Source organism: Microtus pennsylvanicus, chromosome 4, assembly GCF_037038515.1.
Source record: "Microtus pennsylvanicus isolate mMicPen1 chromosome 4, mMicPen1.hap1, whole genome shotgun sequence".
Lineage (NCBI taxonomy): Eukaryota > Metazoa > Chordata > Mammalia > Rodentia > Cricetidae > Microtus > Microtus pennsylvanicus.
Genome location: NC_134582.1, coordinates 99,679,617 through 99,699,404, shown reverse-complemented (window position 1 = coordinate 99,699,404; position 19,788 = coordinate 99,679,617). Strand labels below are relative to the sequence as shown.

At 39.1% G+C, this 19,788-nt stretch overlaps 1 protein-coding gene across 3 annotated transcripts in view; it reads right to left on the bottom strand.

Moving 5' to 3' along the window:
- Exoc2 (exocyst complex component 2) overlaps positions 1-19,788 on the bottom strand; it is a 165,575-nt gene that overhangs the window by 121,803 nt on the left and 23,984 nt on the right. For all 3 annotated transcript variants that reach the window (XM_075969965.1, XM_075969967.1, XM_075969966.1), the window contains exons 2-4: positions 14,117-14,277; positions 10,148-10,324; positions 7,610-7,736 (exon numbers count right to left, since the gene is read on the bottom strand). In XM_075969965.1, coding sequence (XP_075826080.1) covers positions 7,610-7,736; positions 10,148-10,324; positions 14,117-14,234 — 422 coding nt within the window. In that variant the 5' untranslated portion in view covers positions 14,235-14,277. The remainder of the gene's footprint in view (positions 1-7,609; positions 7,737-10,147; positions 10,325-14,116; positions 14,278-19,788) is intronic.

The following is a 19,788-nucleotide window of genomic DNA, read 5'->3' as shown; positions in this document are numbered from 1 at the left end:
TTCACACTGTATCTACCCTGATCAGACCCTGTGCCTAGTCAAGCAATTTTCAAGCTTTGCCGCTGACCCACCTCCCTGTTTGCAGGACCAAGTTCAAATTCTCAGCTGCACATTTAAGGGTTTCCCTGTACTGAACCTGCTTATCTCTTAAGACTCATTTCTGCAACACCAGTTCTCACATTAGAAGCTTCAGAGCCTCAGGCAGATTATATTCCCTGGTGCATTCATGTTTATGTGTACTTGTTCTTCTTGCAGAACCCTTTTCTGAAAACGCTTCCCCAGCCCTGATAGACTGCTCATGACAAATTATAAGGTAAAAACAGAAAATCGCTTCATAGACATTTACATTTTATTCAATGAGAAATACCCCTATGCTAAAAGAAAACACGGACAGTTCCAGTATTTCTAGATTTATGTCTGGAGTCTTAATATCTACGTATTAACATACACAGCTCACACACACACACACAACGGAGCCTCACCATGACAAATGTGCCATCTTCACCCCAAGGTAATACTTTTTCTTCCTTCTCCCAAGCACGATCAATAGTTGATAGTCTGACTGTGACAGGGTGGGTAGATGGTGACAGACTCTCTTTCCTCTGTTAGTTACTGTATCACACTGTAGGCTATAATGGGCACTTAGAAACTAGTTTTGCAGACTAGATGTGGAGGCGTGCGCCTTTAAACCCAGCAATCGGAAGGCAGAGGCAGGTGGATCTCTGAGCCTAGTCTACAGAGCAAGTTTTAGGACACACAGGGAAACACACTTCTCAAAAATCCAAAAAAAAAAAAAAGAAAGAAAGAAAGAAAGAAAGAAAGAAAGAAAGAAAGAAAGAAAGAAAGAAAGAAAGAAAGGAAGGAAGGAAGAAAGAAAGAAAGGAAGGAAGAAAGAAAGAAAGGAAGGAAAGGAGGAAGGGGAGGAAGGAAGGGAAAGAGAGAGAAACAAACTGGTTTGGGCCCACAGGGTAACTGAGAACAGAGGCGTCCTTACCCTAAATCTCATCCTGCAGCAAAAGCAGTCACATTCTAGGAAGCAGACTGAACTACTCACAGGACAAGAACTTTGTCCAACAACCTTGCAGAATCTAAACAGAATCTAGAGAGACAATAACCATTCAGAGCACACTTGGCCAGGGCTAACCATACATATCTTCTGCTCCTTACCCCAACCCTGCTTCTTTTGAAACCTAAAGCTGAAAATGGATTTGAGATCAATGGATTCCTTTATCTATCGTGGCAGAGGCAACCAGAACTGAGACACAGAGACCTTCAGCAGCCTGAGAACTTCCCTTAAATTTTTCAAGACCTTAACTCAGGTAAAACTGGATCCTGCCTTCAACACAGAAAATCTCAGGATGAGCCACTGTGAAGCAGAGCTGAGTTAATTCAACACAGAATGACACATGGTTGACAGAGGAAAGGGGACCAAGAAGAGCGGAAGGCATCTGACAAGAGCACAGTGCGGGCTCTTCTAAGGAGAGCAGCACTCCATTTTCTTTACAGCAGTCCTGTGTGCTGTTCTGGGGGCTCCTGATGCTAGTATCTTCAAAGGGTTAGCAGCCAAGGCTACCTGCTAGGTACATGACCTGATATTTCTGCCCTAAAAACCCAGGTGCATAACTAAGGCAAGATGGAAGGAGGGAAACTGGGACTTCTAAGCCCTCAACAGTGCTGCCATAGGAGGCTTGTACTCTGTTCACTGGGTACTGAACCCTATTTAAGCCATGTGTACATTTTCATATGCTTCCGGGGCCTGCATCCATGGCCTTCAGATTCATTCACTTGCTCCCTACATTCATGTCTGCTGGGTGTCCCTCCTAGGACACACTCCACACAGCACTATCTGCGCTGGGGACAGTGACTGCTGCAAGCCAAGCACATGTCACTGTCCTCTTACCCTTTATTCAGTGGCCCCGCTCAGATCAGAGATGTCTGAGAAAGACTGATGGGAGTCTTTCTGGAGACGGTCTCAATTTTAAAGAGAACCTAGAAGAAATAGCCATCTTCTGTCCCTGAGCATCATTCTGCCAAGTTTCAAAACCAAGAATTGTGAAAAATATTTTATAATTATGAAGGAAACTGGTTTATCAGAAGAGCAAACCTGAGTTCTGCAAACCTCACTGACATGACTAAGAGGGTCACCTCTGAATTTTCTAGAAGAGAAAGAAATGTCCTTTTGGTTTAAAACAAATGAATTGACATTTTTTGTTACATATAGCTGAAGGCATCTTGATTTACAAATATAGCCTTGCCGGGCGATGGTGGCGCACGCCTTTAATCCCAGCACTCGGGAGGCAGAGGTAGGCGGATCTCTGTGAGTTCGAGACCAGCCTGGTCTACAGAGCTAGTTCCAGGACAGGCTCCAAAGCCACAGAGAAACCCTGTCTCGAAAAACCAAAAAAAAAAAAAACAAAACAAAACAAAACAAAACAAATATAGCCTTAAAAATAAGCTAAATATACTAATCTTTTACATGTATATCTGGAAGATAAAACAGAAACCCATAAGAGCACAAGCCCCCAGATCTCTCTGCCTGTAGGCCTGGGAAAGCAGCTAAGCTCTCCAGATTCCACTACTCCTGAGGATCACAGCGGTTCATTCTTGGCAAGTTTGAGAATTAAAGTCGATGGTAATTATGAAAAGCTGCTCAAAAATGCTATTAGCTGTTAAATTTTCTTCTAGTTTTTATATTTTACAGATTATTTTCTTAAGTACCACTGTGTTTTACTCTAAATGTAGCAAGTAAATTAAATATTCTCATTTTTACAAACGAATAAACATACTTTCAGAGGGTACAAGTCATTAGTCATGGTTTTGCCTGGAACCAGTCTTAGATCTGAAATAAAAGCACTGCTACAGATCTATGTGGATTTAAAATGCCTGTGATGTTCCTCCCAGCAAAAAAAAGGAAGGGACACTGTGTTAGGCTAGCCCACGAGGCACACAGTCACAGCCCACAGAGTAACAGGATCCAGGAGGTCAGCCTTCCAAATTAAGGGACAGCTCAGCGAGCCTGGGAGAGGGAGCAAGGTGAGTATGCAGACTCCCAGTGTAGTCTCCCCCACCGGCTGGGAGAGAGAGACGGTCAGGCACCAGGAAAACTGTTTTCAGAAGGAATCAAAGCAGTTCAGTCACTAACCACTCTTGCTGCCCCTAAAACTGTTTCCGTTAGATGGCAGTGTAAACTCAGACTTCATCCCTCTAGAAAGGGTCAGCCTCAGGCATCTGACCGAGTAGACAGATACATAAGAGGAATGTTCATAAAACACATACGAGAAAACATGCTGTGCTTTCCTTGATGCAGTCATGGAGGGCAGGACGGCTGCGACAGTTAATGGACTGGCGCTGTTCTTTGATGGCATGGGCTACACTCATTTCTCTCGGCTTTAAACTTCAACAAAAATAATTTACAATGTTACATTAAAATATTATAGGAAAAGTTTTATTTTAAAATCTGGTATAGTTTCTGGACTTAGGCACTGTACCATAGCCCACAAATCTACTTCTACAGAATTCTAATGGTAAAATCGAGACACCTCTATGATCTTCCTAGGAATGGCTGCTGTCACCCTGTTTTATAAAGGTGACTTTCTAAATGTACTGGGAAAACTGGTCACTACTTCTTTCTGTTGAAAATCTGACCCGATAAGAACAGAGCCAGATGTATACTGCCCAAAAGCCATGTAGAGATAAAACAGCTATTACCTATCAACTGACTGCTCCAGACATCATCCCCCAGGAAGAGTTCACTCAAAAAATGAGCAGAGATTGAAAACAGGAGCCACGCTCTACTTCTCTGCCTTCACGTCACACAAACACCACTGCCAAGGCTTTCTTGATAAACATTCTCCTCGGGCAAAAGGACTTTGAAGAAACTGAATCTAGTGAAGACTTTCACTTACTAGGAGCCTATTTTTATCTCCTTTTACAGCTTAAATAGTTTGTATCCATTATAACTGAAACCAGGCAAGAACATACATATTTGTGACAACCAGCACAGTAAATCAGAAATACAGGCCTTTTACAAGCAAAGCCTCGTCTCAGGAAAAGTGAAGTTACCTTTTCGGAGCAATTAGTAACATTTTTATAAGTGCCATGGCACCATGTGTGCAAAAACATCAGTTAGAAATTTAGGGACATGAAGGACTTTAACAGTCAAAGATACCAATAAATGCCACTTGTTAAAAACTTGTGGGCTGAAAGATGACGGCATGCATGCTGGGTCCACCAATAAAATATATTAAAACCCGACTCATACCAAGAGCAACAAGGAGCCTATATTACGCTATTCTCACTTGCGTTTTCATGGTCTAAGTGCCAGGCACAGCACTACGGGACTCCTCACCCTTCCACTGGACACCTATGTGAGCTACAGTGACCTCCAGCACTCACAGGGCCGTTACCAGGCGCTGACTCATCTCCCAAAGGCCACCTCCTACTAGTGAGAGTCACTAGGACCACAGAGGATTATTTTATAATATGCTTTATACTTCTTCAGACCTTGTTAGTTACTGCTTTTCTACTAACAAATAACTGTAAAGTCCCCATGTTCCTCGGCTAATGCTTAAAGATTTTAAATGATTTAAGAAATTCATACACAATATAGTAAAACCAAAGGCAGTAAGGATTAGAATCTGAATGCAACATCACTTTCTACAGGGACAAAAGAGTTTTACTAAAAACTTTACGTGGGTTAGGAAAACAATTCCACACTAGTGTGTGACATTCTGCCCCTCCTTTCCCTCACTCTTTTTCCACCTGGGCCAGGGGATGACCCAGTAGAGAGCTCATGCTTTGTTTCACCGCCAGCAAAAGAATCAGCAAATCCTTAAGTAAGAGAAGTCAGTAAACTCCATGTAGTTTTCTTAGGTGGGAAGGAAGGAGCAGCAGAGGGAAGGAGAGAAAACCTATTTGAATAAATAATACCTATTTTTAATTTTAACACAGATTATTACTGAATATACTTGCTCATGATAGTTTTAAATGTCAACCTGCCACAACCTCTTGGAAGAGGCCCTAACAGAGAGATCATGGAGAGCAGGTAAGCCTGCAGACATGACTGTGGGGGTTGTCTTGATTGTTAATGGAGGTGGGAAGAACCACTCTGAATGTGGGTGGTGCCAAGTCAAGAGCTGGGCCCTGGATTGCTTAAGAGTGGACTAAGTACTGAGCAAGGGGCACTCTTATTTTGCATGTGACTGTAGATGTGATGTAAAAGGACCAGAACTGGCACAGGACACATGAACATCAAGTTCTCAGTACAAAGATTTATTTGCCCCACAGTGGCAAAGACAGGGATTAGGAGACAAGTGAGAGGGGAGAAAAGGAGCAAAGGAGAGGGATAAGGGATATTTACCCTGGCGGGACAAAAGACTGCCTCTGAATAAAATAGAGGCAGGCATGTCTCATAGGCAAATGGCAGTTTATAAAGAGAAAAAGGGAAACTCATGTTAGAATGAGTTGATCAGTTCTGATTGGAAATGCTAGCCAAAAGGGGCTCTTGATTGCTGCACTTTAATACTTTGAAACCTGGACCTTGGTGGCCAGTCTCAGGAATGAGTTTGGAATAAGAAAATATCTAAATAAGGAAACAGACTTTAGTGGCTAGCTTTAGAAATGTAAGCTAAAGTTTAATAAGGAAGAAGGGGGGAGGTCAAGATCTGCCAGAGCCATGGTTGCCATGCTTGAGCCTACTAAAACCCTTCATGATGTCTTCCGTTCCTGCCTTGACTTCCCCACAATAATACTGTAATCTGGAATCTTAAGTCAAATAAACTCTTTCTCCCCTAAACTGCTTTTAGTCAGGGTATTTTATCATGGCAACAGGAGGAAACTACAGTATTAAAAGGCTCTTTGCCCTGAGTCAGGGACAAGCACAGTGTCATGGCGACAACAAGCACACAACCCACTGTGGCTGCAGTGCTCGTCTGTTCTCATGCACAGCCCTCACAACAGCCCAGGGAAAGGTCTGACCTTAAGCCCTCAGTAGTAAGCCCTAGGTGCCTAATGCAAAGCCAGAAGGTTTGGCTCCAAGTCACACAACACTACCTCTTAAGAGAAAGGTAAAGAAATGTTTAGCTACAGGCTGTGCAGTGTGTTCGAGGTTCCCAGCTTTGTGAGTAGCATCTATCAACTGCAAGCCTACCTAATTATGTTTGGCAGTGAGCTCAAACATACCTGCCCTTTACCCTTCTATTTTGAACGGTCTTGATCTTAATTTATAGGATACTGAAACCCTTGAAAATCTAGAATATCCCATTGTTTAAATATGCTACCTAGACATCCCAAGCTCACTACAAGTAGCTAAATGCCAGGGCTTTTTAATAGACAGCTGAGCAGGAACATTACAGCAGTGAAAATGCAGTTTTCCCTCAAAAGTATTAATGATCTTCAAGTGTAGGCACAAAGGTTCCATATTTAAAGATTAATAAAAATGTTCCCCATTCTTAGAAAACCTAAACACGGATATGGTTAAGGCATTAACAGAACTTGCTACCTTCCATAACTCTTCATTAGGTTAATACCCATCATGTAACTCTGTAATCAGAATCACTAAGGCCAGAAAACAGATGAGATAAAAGGAATATGTTATGTAACTGGCTTAAGATACATGGATAAAGGTAGCTGTGGTAGTTGGTCATAGGGAGTATCACTATTAGGAAGTACGGCTTTGTTGGAGTTGGTATGACCTTGTTGGAGGAAGTGCACTGTGGGGGCAGGCTTGGAGGTCTCTTTTGCTTAAGCTTTGCTCAGTGTGACTGTCAGTTAATTTCCTGTTGCCTGCAAGATGTAGGATTCTCAGCTCCTCCTCCAGCATCCTGTCTGTCTGCATGCTGCCATACTCCCTGCCATGATGACAATGGATTGAACCTCTGAAACTGTAAGCAAGCCATTCCAATTAAACGTTTTCTACTATAAGGGCTGCCATGGTCATAGCGTCTCTTCACAGCAACAGACACACCAACTAAGACAGCGGCCACATCTGGGATTATGAAAACAAAGCTTTCATAAACAAGGCTTTCACTTATAAAACAAGGTATCACTAAACTGGCACAATTCTGATAAACAAAACTTTAGGCAGGACTTATCAAAAGCAAAAGATCCCTTTGGACCAAATTATTCTAAAATATTACTAGGAAAGTGAAGAAAATCAACAGATTATAATGCTATTGATTTAAATATCATCTAAATATATTAAAATGTGCTAATGCTCATATCATTAATTAAGAGTGTGCTACAACAAGGGGAAGCTTCATAGGAGAATAGTTGACTAGCATGTTTTCCACAACCAAAACCCCAAACTAAAAGTTAGTAGTTATTAAAATTTTTAAACATTTTATAATCACAAAATGTAAACTCCCACCAAAACAAAATAATTTTGACAAAGATTTATCTAATAAAAACACTGAAGCAAAACTCATCAAACTTCATAAATTTTATTACAGAAATAATAATTAATAATCAAAATAAATAATAATAGTAAATAATCCATTTGGCTGAGTTGCCTTCACCTGTGCTCTCCAGGACATCCCTGAAGGTGACTCCCTCCACTGAAAGAACATAAAACTCTTAGAAGCTGGAAATTAAAGAGCCAGACAGTACTCACTTTTCAATTTCAATGCCAAGTGGATTTGCAGGACGGAGTGACAAGGGAGGAATCCCTTTATTTCTGTCAGTCCGCATATCATAATAATTCATTTCATCCACCCACACTGCAGACTGATCTAAGATGCCTGAAAAGATGAGAGGTATGCATTCAATAAGATACAAATTCTCCAAGCACCATGTATCTCACCTTTGTTTTTTAAGAGGTTTGGGTACTACAGCTCAAATCTTCTCATGCCTGGTGACTTTATAAAAACTACTGAGATTCTAGAGAACAGCCAAGCACCACCTCTGGGTTTACAGAGTCACTATACATTGTTCAATGGAACTGATTTTAAGTAACTCACAAAGCATTCTGAAAAAACAAGACGTTTTCCAAATAACATATAAAATTATTTATACACTGTTAAGTATTGATTAAGTTGATATTAATATTTGGAAAGTTAAATATAAGACACAATGATATGACTTATAATAACTTTTTATTCAAGAAAATACTCTGAACTATACCAGCTTTTGGCTAAGAAATCTCAAGGCACTAAACATTCAAGCTAAGCATCAGTGCCACAGAGAGCTCCTTGAACGTAACTGCAGAGAAGCTGTCATAGATGTATGACTTGTATTTTTTGCTTTTGAAAACTCTCAAGAAATGCCTTTTCTTTCTCTAAGCACTGACATGTTTTCATGAATAATTATGCCAAGATAGAACAGTAGTTATTTCTCATACTGTTCATTATTCAGAATGCTGAAAATGTCTTATAACAACACTAAGAATGAAAGAGAGAGAGCGAGAGAGAGAGAGAGAGCGAGCAAGCATTTTTCCCTAGCACAGGCTGATTTGGTAAATCCAACCAAAATATCTAACCATTAAACTGGTTAAAGAGTACCTGGCTTCCATAATGGAAACGGCAAGATTATTCAGGGAAAGCTGACTGGGTAGACACCTGCAAACAAGACACAAACTCTACAGACAGCATTCTCCTTCATGGACCAAACTCTGACAGCACATGCCCATTACCACTCCAGGGACTCCGGGGGAACAGAGCAGGACTGAAGAACCTGCTGGCTGCACTGGCAGTGGCAGAGCTGAGGCTTCCCAGAGGAAGGTTGTCTGAACACCGGGCAACAACAGGACTCAGCAAACAGACTACTTGGGCAGCCATAGCAGACATTAACAAGGGCTCCACACAAGCTTGTGCAGAAGTCCAAAACTCCAGGGCTATGTCGTTAACTCTGCACTGCATCTTCTGTGAGCCATTCTACCCTGGGCTGGGCATTCAGAATAAAACTACACTTTCACCTAAATTCTCTTCAGGTGCTATAGAACCAAGTATTATAAAATATGAATATTATCAGTATGTTTACACTTCCTCCAGAAAGCTGTAAAACAGGCACATGCTTTGATTTCAGATTTCACTATCTGAAGATGTGAAAATATATAAATATATATAAATGGGGTTATATTTCTACATATACATGTATATATCATATACTAATTACAATTTTAGTTTTCTTCTATACGTTTTTACTTCAAAATTGTAATAAGGATTTGTGGAGGACAGCACTGTAGGAAAGCTTTATGAGGTAAGATAGATTTAAAAAAAAAACCTTATTTTTCTCTATAGTGAGAGCACTGTCTGAAATAAATTAGGACTGCCATTCTTATATTACACAAAAATCTTATATTTGTATATTTATGCAAGATCTTACAGGATCACAATGAGAGATAAAGTATCCCAGGGAATAATTTTAAAATTACTAATTTGTTCTTTAAAGGTGCTAGACACTTTACATTTATGTTCTAACTTATCTAACTTCCTATGAGGTAGATGTCACCACTCTGCTTTTATTACCAGAAAACAGGTATTGTAGCTACATAGCTATTGGTAAGAGCCTAGGTTCAGAATTTAAAGAGTCTGGTTCCTCAGACCCAAATCTTAAGCACTGCAAGGTAGCAGGAGGTAAATACACACGAAAAGAGGAAGTATAACTCCGGAGGACGGAGGACAAAGAAGAGCATGGGAAGCTAGAAGGCTACATTTCATCTCGCCCTGGAAGGATACAAAAAATAAAGGGGGAGGGGGAGATCATTTAGATAAAACCATCATGGATTTGGTCAACCTAGAAGCTACTCCACTTCGAATCTTAACGGTGTAACAGTGTTAAAGCAATGTCAATGTCATATGTTCAAGATAAAGAAGCCAGAACTAGAATCCCAAACTGCCACGGAGACAGATTTTATCAGTTGTAAGACGTATCTTCCAACTGTCATCTTTACACTGACAGTCACTTAGTAAACTGCCTTTCAAAAGAATGCTGCACAGTGAGTTCAGAGTCAGCCCGCGAGGCTCTAACATGACAGAGAAAACAGTCATGAACAAAAGGGGTAATGCAAACTTAGAGACGCATCCTGGTGTCATCAAAATGAACACACTACATGCAACGAGAATGAGAATTAAGTGGGTTTGACAAAATCCACCAGTGTTAGCCTCTGAAGGCCAATATGCCCTCCTTAAAATAAAGTCACTACGAGTCTTACCTATTTTTTCAGGTTTCAGTAGTTTAAAAGATACTGTTGAGGTTCCTTTGCCCCCTGACTTAGTTGTGACAATAATGTCTCCTTTGTCATTTTTGGCTTGGCCCACGCGACACACGATTTTACTTGCAGACATCCATTCTGCCGTGAGGAGGCAATTATGGCCACAAATTGTCAAGCCTGGAAGTAAAAGCAGGTATACAACAAATTAAAAACAAACAAACAAATCAACCACATTTCCTATTCTAACAGATGTTAAAGACAGTGCCTGGCAGACACGGAGCCTGCTGAGTCACCACCGCCCCACTCCATCTCCCTGGTCTTCTCTCTGACACCTAAGACTGCTTTCAGACTGTATTAAGCTTTTTCCACTCCCAGCAGAATTAGAACAATTATGGGCTACAGCTAAGCCCAGGCACTCAGATTACTTAGACTATAAGACTCCCAATTGTTTCCAGAAAGCACTGCTACCATAAGAAATTTAAGTTATTGACACAAGGGATAAAACACACAAGACATTTGGGGATACTTTCCTAAAAAATTCTAAACTTATCCATCTTCTAAAAAGAATCTGAGTGTGCTGTTTCCAGTGCTCTGTTACACTCAGTCTTATTGAATGCACTGAGCTGGGTACTGAATTATTTCAAGCAAAGGCTAGAGCAGTGACTCAGACGCACTCTAGGCCACTATCGGATGACTCTCGGCTCTTATATCGCCTCAGCATCTTCTCGGTGGTAGTCTATCTAACAAAACTTTCCTAACAAAACATCACTATACTAGCCTTCCACCATTCAGATTCCTAATAAACCAGCACCCCCAACTCAGGCCCATCGCCAAGCTCTGACATGACTGAAAGCAATACCCAGCCAGGTTGTCTGAGAGAGAATGACTCAACTCTAAATGCCAGAGTATAGTGTAAAAACACTGTATGGTAAAGCACATTCATAAGATAATATTTCAGATGCACCTCATATGAGTAAATATAAATGATATCCAGGAAGGCACAGGTGGCATCAACTAGTCAAGAACAAGGCTATGTGCTGTATGAGAGACTGCTTGTTTCCTGGGTGCCCAGACTCCTGAAATAACCACACAGAAACTATATTAATTAAATCACTGCTTGGCCCATTAGCTCTAAATTCTTATTGACTAGCACTTACATATTAATTTAACCCATTTCTATTAATTTGTGTATCGCCACAAGGCTGTGGCTTACCAGGTAAAGTTCTGGCTTCTGTCTCCACTGGGGTTAATGGCTTTTTTTTGACTCTGCCTTCCTTCTCCCAGCATTCAGTTTAGTTTTCCCTACCTAGCTCTACTCTACCCTATCACAGGCCTAAGACAGTTTCTTTATTAACCAATGGTATTCACAGCATACAGAGGGGAATCCTACATCACCTCCTCTTTTTTGTGTAAATAAAAAGGAAGGTTTTAACTTTAACATAGTAAAATTACATATAACAAAACAGTTATCAAGCAAGAATTATAGTTACAATATTTATATCTATTTTATCTTTTATCATGACTAAGGAAAACTATATCTATTCTTCAGCTCCATCAAAGATTCCAGAAGGATATAATATTACCTAAGTAAACAGGAAGTACACTGTAAGCAACTTCTAAAACTCTAGAATTGACAGAAACATCTCACTGCCTAGACAGTCACTCAAAGTTCTTCTGTATCATTGGGGCATCCAATCTTCAGCCCACAGGCCCAAAGTATCCACCAGACTTTTCCACGTAGCAGGAAATTTCAAAGACAGTTCTGCCTATATTGGAAGTGTGTCAGTCACTTTCTTCTGTATCCTGCAGAATGTCTAGCAGACTCTTTCATGAAGCAGGAACCTCAAAAGATCATCTCACCTTTAGGCAAGTTCAGCAGTCATTTCTCTGTAGGTCCTGCTGGTCCAGTTCATAAAGCATAGCATCAAGCAGTCCAGGCAAGAGCAGTTTCTTGCCCATATGGCTAACAAACTCCATAAGGAGCCTCTTTGATGCCCATCAAACACTTGAAATAGATTGGTGCTACCAGGAGCAGATATGTCTAATTGTGATGAAAAGTCCTAAGTTCTTAAAACATTTTAAATGTCATATTGTGAAGGTCTCTGAAAGATTTGAAGAATACCTATCTAACTGAAATATATCTCTATACATCTAGAAAATCTAACTAACATGACTACAAGCTTGACTATTATAGATGATTATCTATTAACTTATATTTCTTCACTATATATTACATTTTTAAATGAGCTGTACAAACACAATACCTTAATCAAGAGCAAAAATAAACAAATATGCATCCGCTCATATATGTTTCCAAGGTTCCTCTAAGTTAAGTATCTGATCTGCATTTTACTCCAAAATATTAATAATCGGCATATAAATTAGATATAGATTCCAACAATTATTTTTAATATCACAAAATGAAAATAAGATCATATGACCTTTTTTAATTGCTTAAGCCCCCCCCCTTTTTGCTTACTTACAATTTTCTAACAAATCTACCTCACGAAATATAATAGCATCATTATTGTTTGGGAAGCACTGGAATTTTTGTGTTGACACTGTTTGTTGAGACAGGGTCACACTGTGTTGTGCTGACTTGCCTGGAACTCCATACTGACCAGGCTGAGCTCAACCTCACAGAGATCTATCTGCTTCCTCTGACTCCATGTGCTGGGCTCAAAGGAGCACACTGCCCTTCCTGGTTTAGCCACAGGTTTTAAAATGTAACTTGACAACATTGGTGTCATCTCAGTTAAAAACACAGAAATTATTTATCAAGTTGAACATGCTATTTTTTAAAAATGGTTTATTGGCAACAGATAAGACAGGTTGAAAGGTAAACTAGCAAGGTTATGAAAGTAATATTCACTTGGTCAAATAAAAATAGCATCATCCAAAGCTAAAGCAAGATTAAAATGTACAGAAACTGCTGACTCTCATATTTTGACACTAGAGGTTACAATCTTAGAAATAAATTTCATCTATATGGTATGTTTTCACGCATTCCAAGGGTTTTCCCCCCAACATGGATAAAGAGACAACTGGACTGAACTACATCAAAAGCCAAGACATTGAATTAGACATGACGATCTCTGGGTTGGAATTTGGCTCCTTCGGTAGAAGGCTTGCCTAGCACATGCAAAGCCCTGGGTCTGATCCCCACCAAAGCATACATCAAGCATGGTTGTGCCTGCCTACAATCCCAGCAATTGGTAGGAAGGGGCAAAGATCAGGGCCATCCTCTTCACTCACTTATCTTTGTAAAAATAAATTTAAGAGATGTTTCCTAACTACAAAAAATTATCAAAAAGGGGAAATTGTACATAATACAGTTAAATAACATAAGCAAAGATGATTATCTCGGAAGCACAAACCTCAATTATAAACTACAATGCTGTACTTCAATTTGCTTCCTCTATAAAGAAAATATTTCCTGAATAGTCAAAATCTAGTCACCAGCAGCCAGCACAGAAAGGCGGTTCCAGCTCAGACTAACTGGGTCTCTGGCAGTAACGAACTCAGTCGAAAGAATGCCAAGTCTAGAACAGACTCATGTGAAAGATTAGGGCAGTATCCAACAGCATGTGCTGGGAATGCACCTCTATACCCTATTTTGTAGTTCATATAAATTGATCACAAAATTATATTTTAAATTTGCCCTCTAGCCCCACTATTCAACAATCACTTCTATTTTCAAAACTAGCATTTAGCTTCATCATTAGCAAAATAAGCAGGGCACACCAAGTTGAAGGAGTGGGAACAAATCTCAACCATGATGAATTTTCCAAAGGACTTGGAGAAAGACAGCATAGAGATCATTTGATAGATAATGACTTCCACAAAAAAAAAAAATCATTTTTATTCAGGCCATTTTATAGAGATCACTACTTGAAAACTATGTAGCCTACCTTAACAATTCAAAATAAAACCCAGCTTGTTATAATACATTGGAGGCCATGCCCTTACCTATAAGGTCAGTGGGACCAGTACCCAGGTTCTCCCCTCGAATTGTGACCTTGGTCCAAGGTATTCCTTCATTTGGAGAGATGCCTGTCACAAGCGGAGGCTGTCGGGATCGAGACATTGTGCTTTATGTAGCAAACACGTGATCCAGTTATAGAAGCAACCTGTTTAAAAAAAGGAAGAAAGATTGATACCAATTGAGATAACACTAACTATAAGCATATAGATGTTTGACAGTTGGTACCAACACATAAAAAGTATTCATCTACTATAGTTGTGGAGTTTTTATGGGTTCGGTCATTCAGTAAACATTTACTAAAGATGAAGTTTATGATGGACACTTGTTAGCACTGTGAAAAATATTTCATAGAAACAAAGAGCATTCCAAATGCTTTCAACATGTTACTGAATATAGGCCTACGCAACAGAATCTCAAAGGCACACATAAAGTCATTCTATTGTTCTACTCTCCAAGTTTTCTAAGAAACATACGCTAGCTGTAATTAAAATACATTTATAAGCTGGGTAGTGGTGGCATATGCCTTTAATTACAACACTCGGAAGGCAGAGGCAAGTGGGTCTCTGTGAGTTCGAGACCAGCCTGGTCTACAAGGGCTAGTTCCAGGACAGGCTCCAAAGCTACAGAGAAACCCTGTCTTGAAAAGGAAAATATTCAAATAAGTGTAAAAATTCACTTCATTTTGAATTATTGTGCAGTTTATATTTTCTATAATGTAGTAGATATATATGCTTACAACTCATAATACAAATGTCCTCTTATGAATTACCAATACTTTCTGAAAACCTATGGCATACATTTATGGGCAGAAACACATATTTCCTCACTACTAAGGAAGGCAGCATGAATAAAAATGCACATTGGGAAGTCAAATAGAGGTATGCTCAAATCCTGTATCCCTTCACTCTCAGCGATTATCGGTTAGTTCTCCAATTAAACATCTAATCAATTCCAGCCCTGCTTTTAAAAACCTTTGTAAGATACTCTCAGTTCGCAAAATACTTAGTGCTGTATTTAAACCTGGCCAGAACTAGACTCTTCTGGCACTCCTCCTCCATCTTCAGACACTTCATTCCCGTTCAAAACCAGAACATCAATCATCGCTGGAAATGCTGAAGATGCTCTACATCCTACAGCATCAAATAGTTAGCCAAGACTTAATGTTTTATGTAAACATTAACAAACAGATCTATTTCATTAATGGGCAAGTCCACATTCATCCTTATTAACGGGCAAAATTCTCTATCAAAGACTGCTTCAAAAGAAATTTATTTATGCTTTATTATCAAAAAGTGTTTATATATTAACTTTATATACCTAAGAACTTCTCTGTAAATAGAAGTAACAAGCAGAAAACCGGCAAAATCAACTGTACTACAATGTGGGATTCCCCTCTGTATGCTGGGAATACCATTGGTTAATGAAGATGCTGTTTTGGGCCTGCACAGGGTGGAATTGAGGTAGGCAAAGAAAACTAAACTGAATGCTGGGAAAAGAAGTCAGAGAGATGCTGTATAACCACCAGAGGGAAAAGACTCGAGCTGCCAACAAGAACCTTGCTGGTAGACCACAACCCTCATGAAAAAATATAAAATAATGGAAATGGGTTAATTCAAGATATAAGAGCTAGCCAATAAGAAGCTAGAGCTAAAAGGCCAAGCAGTGATTTAATTAAAACAGTTTCTGTGTGGTTGTTTTGAGTCTGGGCAACCGGGAACTAAAGACCAGCCCTTCTACTACAGTACTAAATCAATTCAGAACTAATAACTGAGCTTAACTATTAGAATTAGCATATATATATAGTTATATATATATAGTTATATATATAACTAATTCTAATATATATATATATATATATATATATATATATATATATATCAGTTGTTTAGAGCTAGAGAAATGGCGCAGCAGTTAAGTGCATACTGCTCTTGCAAGGGACCCAAGTTTGATTCTAAGAACTACCTGAATAGCTCACAACCAGTTCTAGGATAAATTGATGTCTCTAACATCTGTGGGCACATGTACTCACGTGCACATACATATACATAATTAAAAACAATACAAATGAACCTTTAAAATTAAGCTATTTAAAATATTCTAGGAGGAAATTATTGGAAAATAAAAATTTTCAAATTCTATCAACAAGCTACAGAAGTATTTCAACTGAACTGTGTTCGCAGCCATCACCAGGCTGCTCTCTAACGTCAGCAGCGCCTCTCGTTTGCCGAGCTCCAGCCAAAGGAGAAGGGGGTTAAGTCAGGAGGTGCTCATCCCGTGGCTCATACAAAGCTGACTGCCCGTAAATCCACCAGTAGTAAAGCACCCAGGAAACAACTGGCTACAAAAGCGGCTCCCAATAGTGCGCCCTCTACTGGAGGGGTGAAGAAACCTCATTGTTATAAGGCCTACTACTGTGGCACTCCGTGAAATCAGACACTATCAGAATTCCACTGAAATTCTGATTTGTAAACTCCCCTTCCAGGGTCTGGTGCAACAAATTGCTCAGGACTTCAAAACAGATCTGCACTTCCAGAGCACAGCTATTGGTGCTTTGCAGGAGGCAAGTGAGGCCTATCTGGTTGGCCTTTTTGAAGATACCAACCTGTGTGCTACCCATGCCAAACATGTAACAATTATACCAAAAGATATACAGTTAGCACGTCGCATACGCGGAGAACATGCTTAAGAATCCACTATGAGGGGAAACATTTCATTCTCAAAAAAATTTTTTCCTCTTCTTCCTGTTATCAGCACTTTTGAATGTTAGATATTTTTCCATGGGATCAAAAGGTACTTAAGTATATGACTGAGAGTGGAAAAATCAGGGACAGAAATCAGGTATTGGCAGTTTTTCCATTTTCATTTGTGTGTGAATTTTTTATATAAATGCAGATTAAAGCACTAATGCAAGCAGAATGTTCCAGTGAACACATTTCAACAGTTCAACTTCGTAACAACTATAAAGAAACCTGTTAACATTTTCTGGACAATGTCAGCATTTGGATTTTTTTAAAAAATAAGTCAATTTTTTATTGAGGGCAAAAAAAAAGTAGTTCAGCTGGGAATGCTTGCCTAACATGCATAGAGACCTGGTTTAGATCCACAACAGTACATACACTGAGGGCAGTAGCCTTTGCCCGTAGTCCAGGACTTGAGACACAGGCAAGATGATCAGAAGTTCAAGCCTTGGCTACATAGAGACTTCGAAGACAGCCTAGCAAGAATGAGCATTTGTGTCAAAAAAAATTTTTAATTGAAATTATTATTATGAGCAATGAAACATATAAGAACTCTTTAAAAAAACTACAAACAGGGATAAGTGAAGATCTGCATCACAATTCATGGACCAGAAGGTTTTTTAAAACTGACTTTTTTTTTAACTTCAGTAAGTTTCCTGATGGTGGGCGGGGGGAAATATTCCATAATAAATATATGTAAATAAGTAGCTTATACAAAAAATTTGTGCAACTTAATAGCAAAATATTTTTTAAATAAGCCAAACATTAGAAGACACTTCACAGAAGATAAATAAACTCAGTTTAGGGATATGAGAGCACACATTTGTAATCCCAGGAGTTCAAAAGTAGTCTGGGCTATACAATGAGACCCTATTTCAAAACAAGTTTTATACAAATAAACTCATATGTATGCATATATGTATACACAAATCTACAATGCATAAGCAATATAAATAAATATATACCTGAGGCATACAATTGATAGAAGCACTTGCCATAGTATTGCAAGCTGAAATCATCTGAGGAATGAAATCTTCAGAAAAGCCATCTGCTCTCAATCTCCTTGTGTGCAACAAACTATTAAAATTCTTTCCAGAAAGATGGCCCTTACATATAAAAGAAGACATATATACCTCCAGGGACACAATATTAGGCCCAATACAACAAAGGTTTCTCTTGGGTGTCCTGGTACTCCTTGCCTGCTTTTAAAACCACACATGAGGTGGTGGGGGTGGGGGGTGGGGTGGGAGGAACCAAAACCAATAGCAATAGATTGCCTATGTTTTTAAAAACAACTCTGTTGGGGAATATTATTTTCAGGTGTGTGACATTTGTTTGCACTGCATTTAACTCTGTGAAGCTGTGATTCTTTGCCTGTCGAAAACACCTGATGGTCTAATAAAGCGCTGAACGGCCAATAGCAAGGCAGGAGCAAGGGTAGGTGGGGCTGGCAGGCAGAGAGTATAGATAGGAGAAATTCGGGGGGGGGGGAGAGAAAGAGGAGCAAGAAAACAAGGAGAGGAGGACATCAGGGGCCAGCCACCCAGCTACACAGAGAAAAAACTAAAAAAAGGTATACAGAAATAGAGAAAGATAAAAGCCCAGGGGAGAAAAGAAGTCAGGATAATTTAAGTTAAGGAAAGATGGAAAGAAACAAGCCGAGCTGAGGCCGTGAGTTTATAGCTAAGAATAAATTTCCGTAAGTGATTTATTTGGTAGCTGGGTGGCAGGCCCTAAATAACCGTAAGAGTAAAACACACACAACACAACTCTATTCTAGTAATGAAATCAGAGAACAGATAAACAGAATGATTACTGTGGAAAGTCCTTTACTAGCCTATGACCAAAGAAAAACCACTCAGGGAACATTAAAACAAGTAAGTACATGATTTGAAAAAAATGGATATTCACATAGTATTTAAACATCTCCCTATAAATGAACTTCAAAGGAAAATAGGCAGTGCCCAAGTCAAATTAATAAGAATATTCGATAAACCTATAATGAAAAGCAATTTTATAAAAGAACTGACTGCAAGGTACACTCAGAAAGTGCCAGGTTGAAGAATGTAAAAGACTGAGTATCCTCTGCTGGGGGCCCCACTTACACACTAGAGCTAAATATCCATTCCATCTAGTCATGACTATTGGATGGGATCCCAGAATAGAACATTTCCTATCAACTACATCATCGGAAGGATTGTCACCCACTATATCTGAATTTGGGATTGGGCAGTATGGTATCACTGGTAAACTTTCCAAAGTAGATAATGGTCCTGCGACAATATGAACCCATGTGCTTAGTGACTCTCTGCTGAAATATTTACGAAGTGGTGTAATTGATATAACTACACTATGCAATATAAACCCTATGCTTAGTAACTGCATACTAAAGTCTGTAGGACGTAATGTATTTGACAATATGAGCCCTGTACTTAGTGGCTACACACTAAAGTATTTAGGAAGTGTTGTTCTTTATTTTCAAAAGGCAACAGACAGAACAAACACGGATAAAGAAAATGGGCCAAAAAGAAAGTATTTGATGATCTAGCTAAGGGTTAGGCAAGAATTGTTACTTTTAATATTCTTGCTTTTTTTTAAATTTTGAAGTATTATTTTAAATTAAAACACAAACACAACAGGCTAACATCCTATTTAGCTCATATTAATTAAAAAAATCTCACAATAAATATATTTATACCTATCACTGACAAAGTGCACAAACAAGCAACCAATAAATTGATTTAAATAATAGTGATAATCAATAGGCTAAAAATAAATAGTTAATTTTACATAAAATAGCATTTTACAAATAATTATTCTGTTAAAGGGATAACTATTGCTGACTATTCATCTAAAAGAATATATGAGTTTTTCAAATACTTAAGTATATGCTTGGAAACTACAGTGTGGAATTTAGC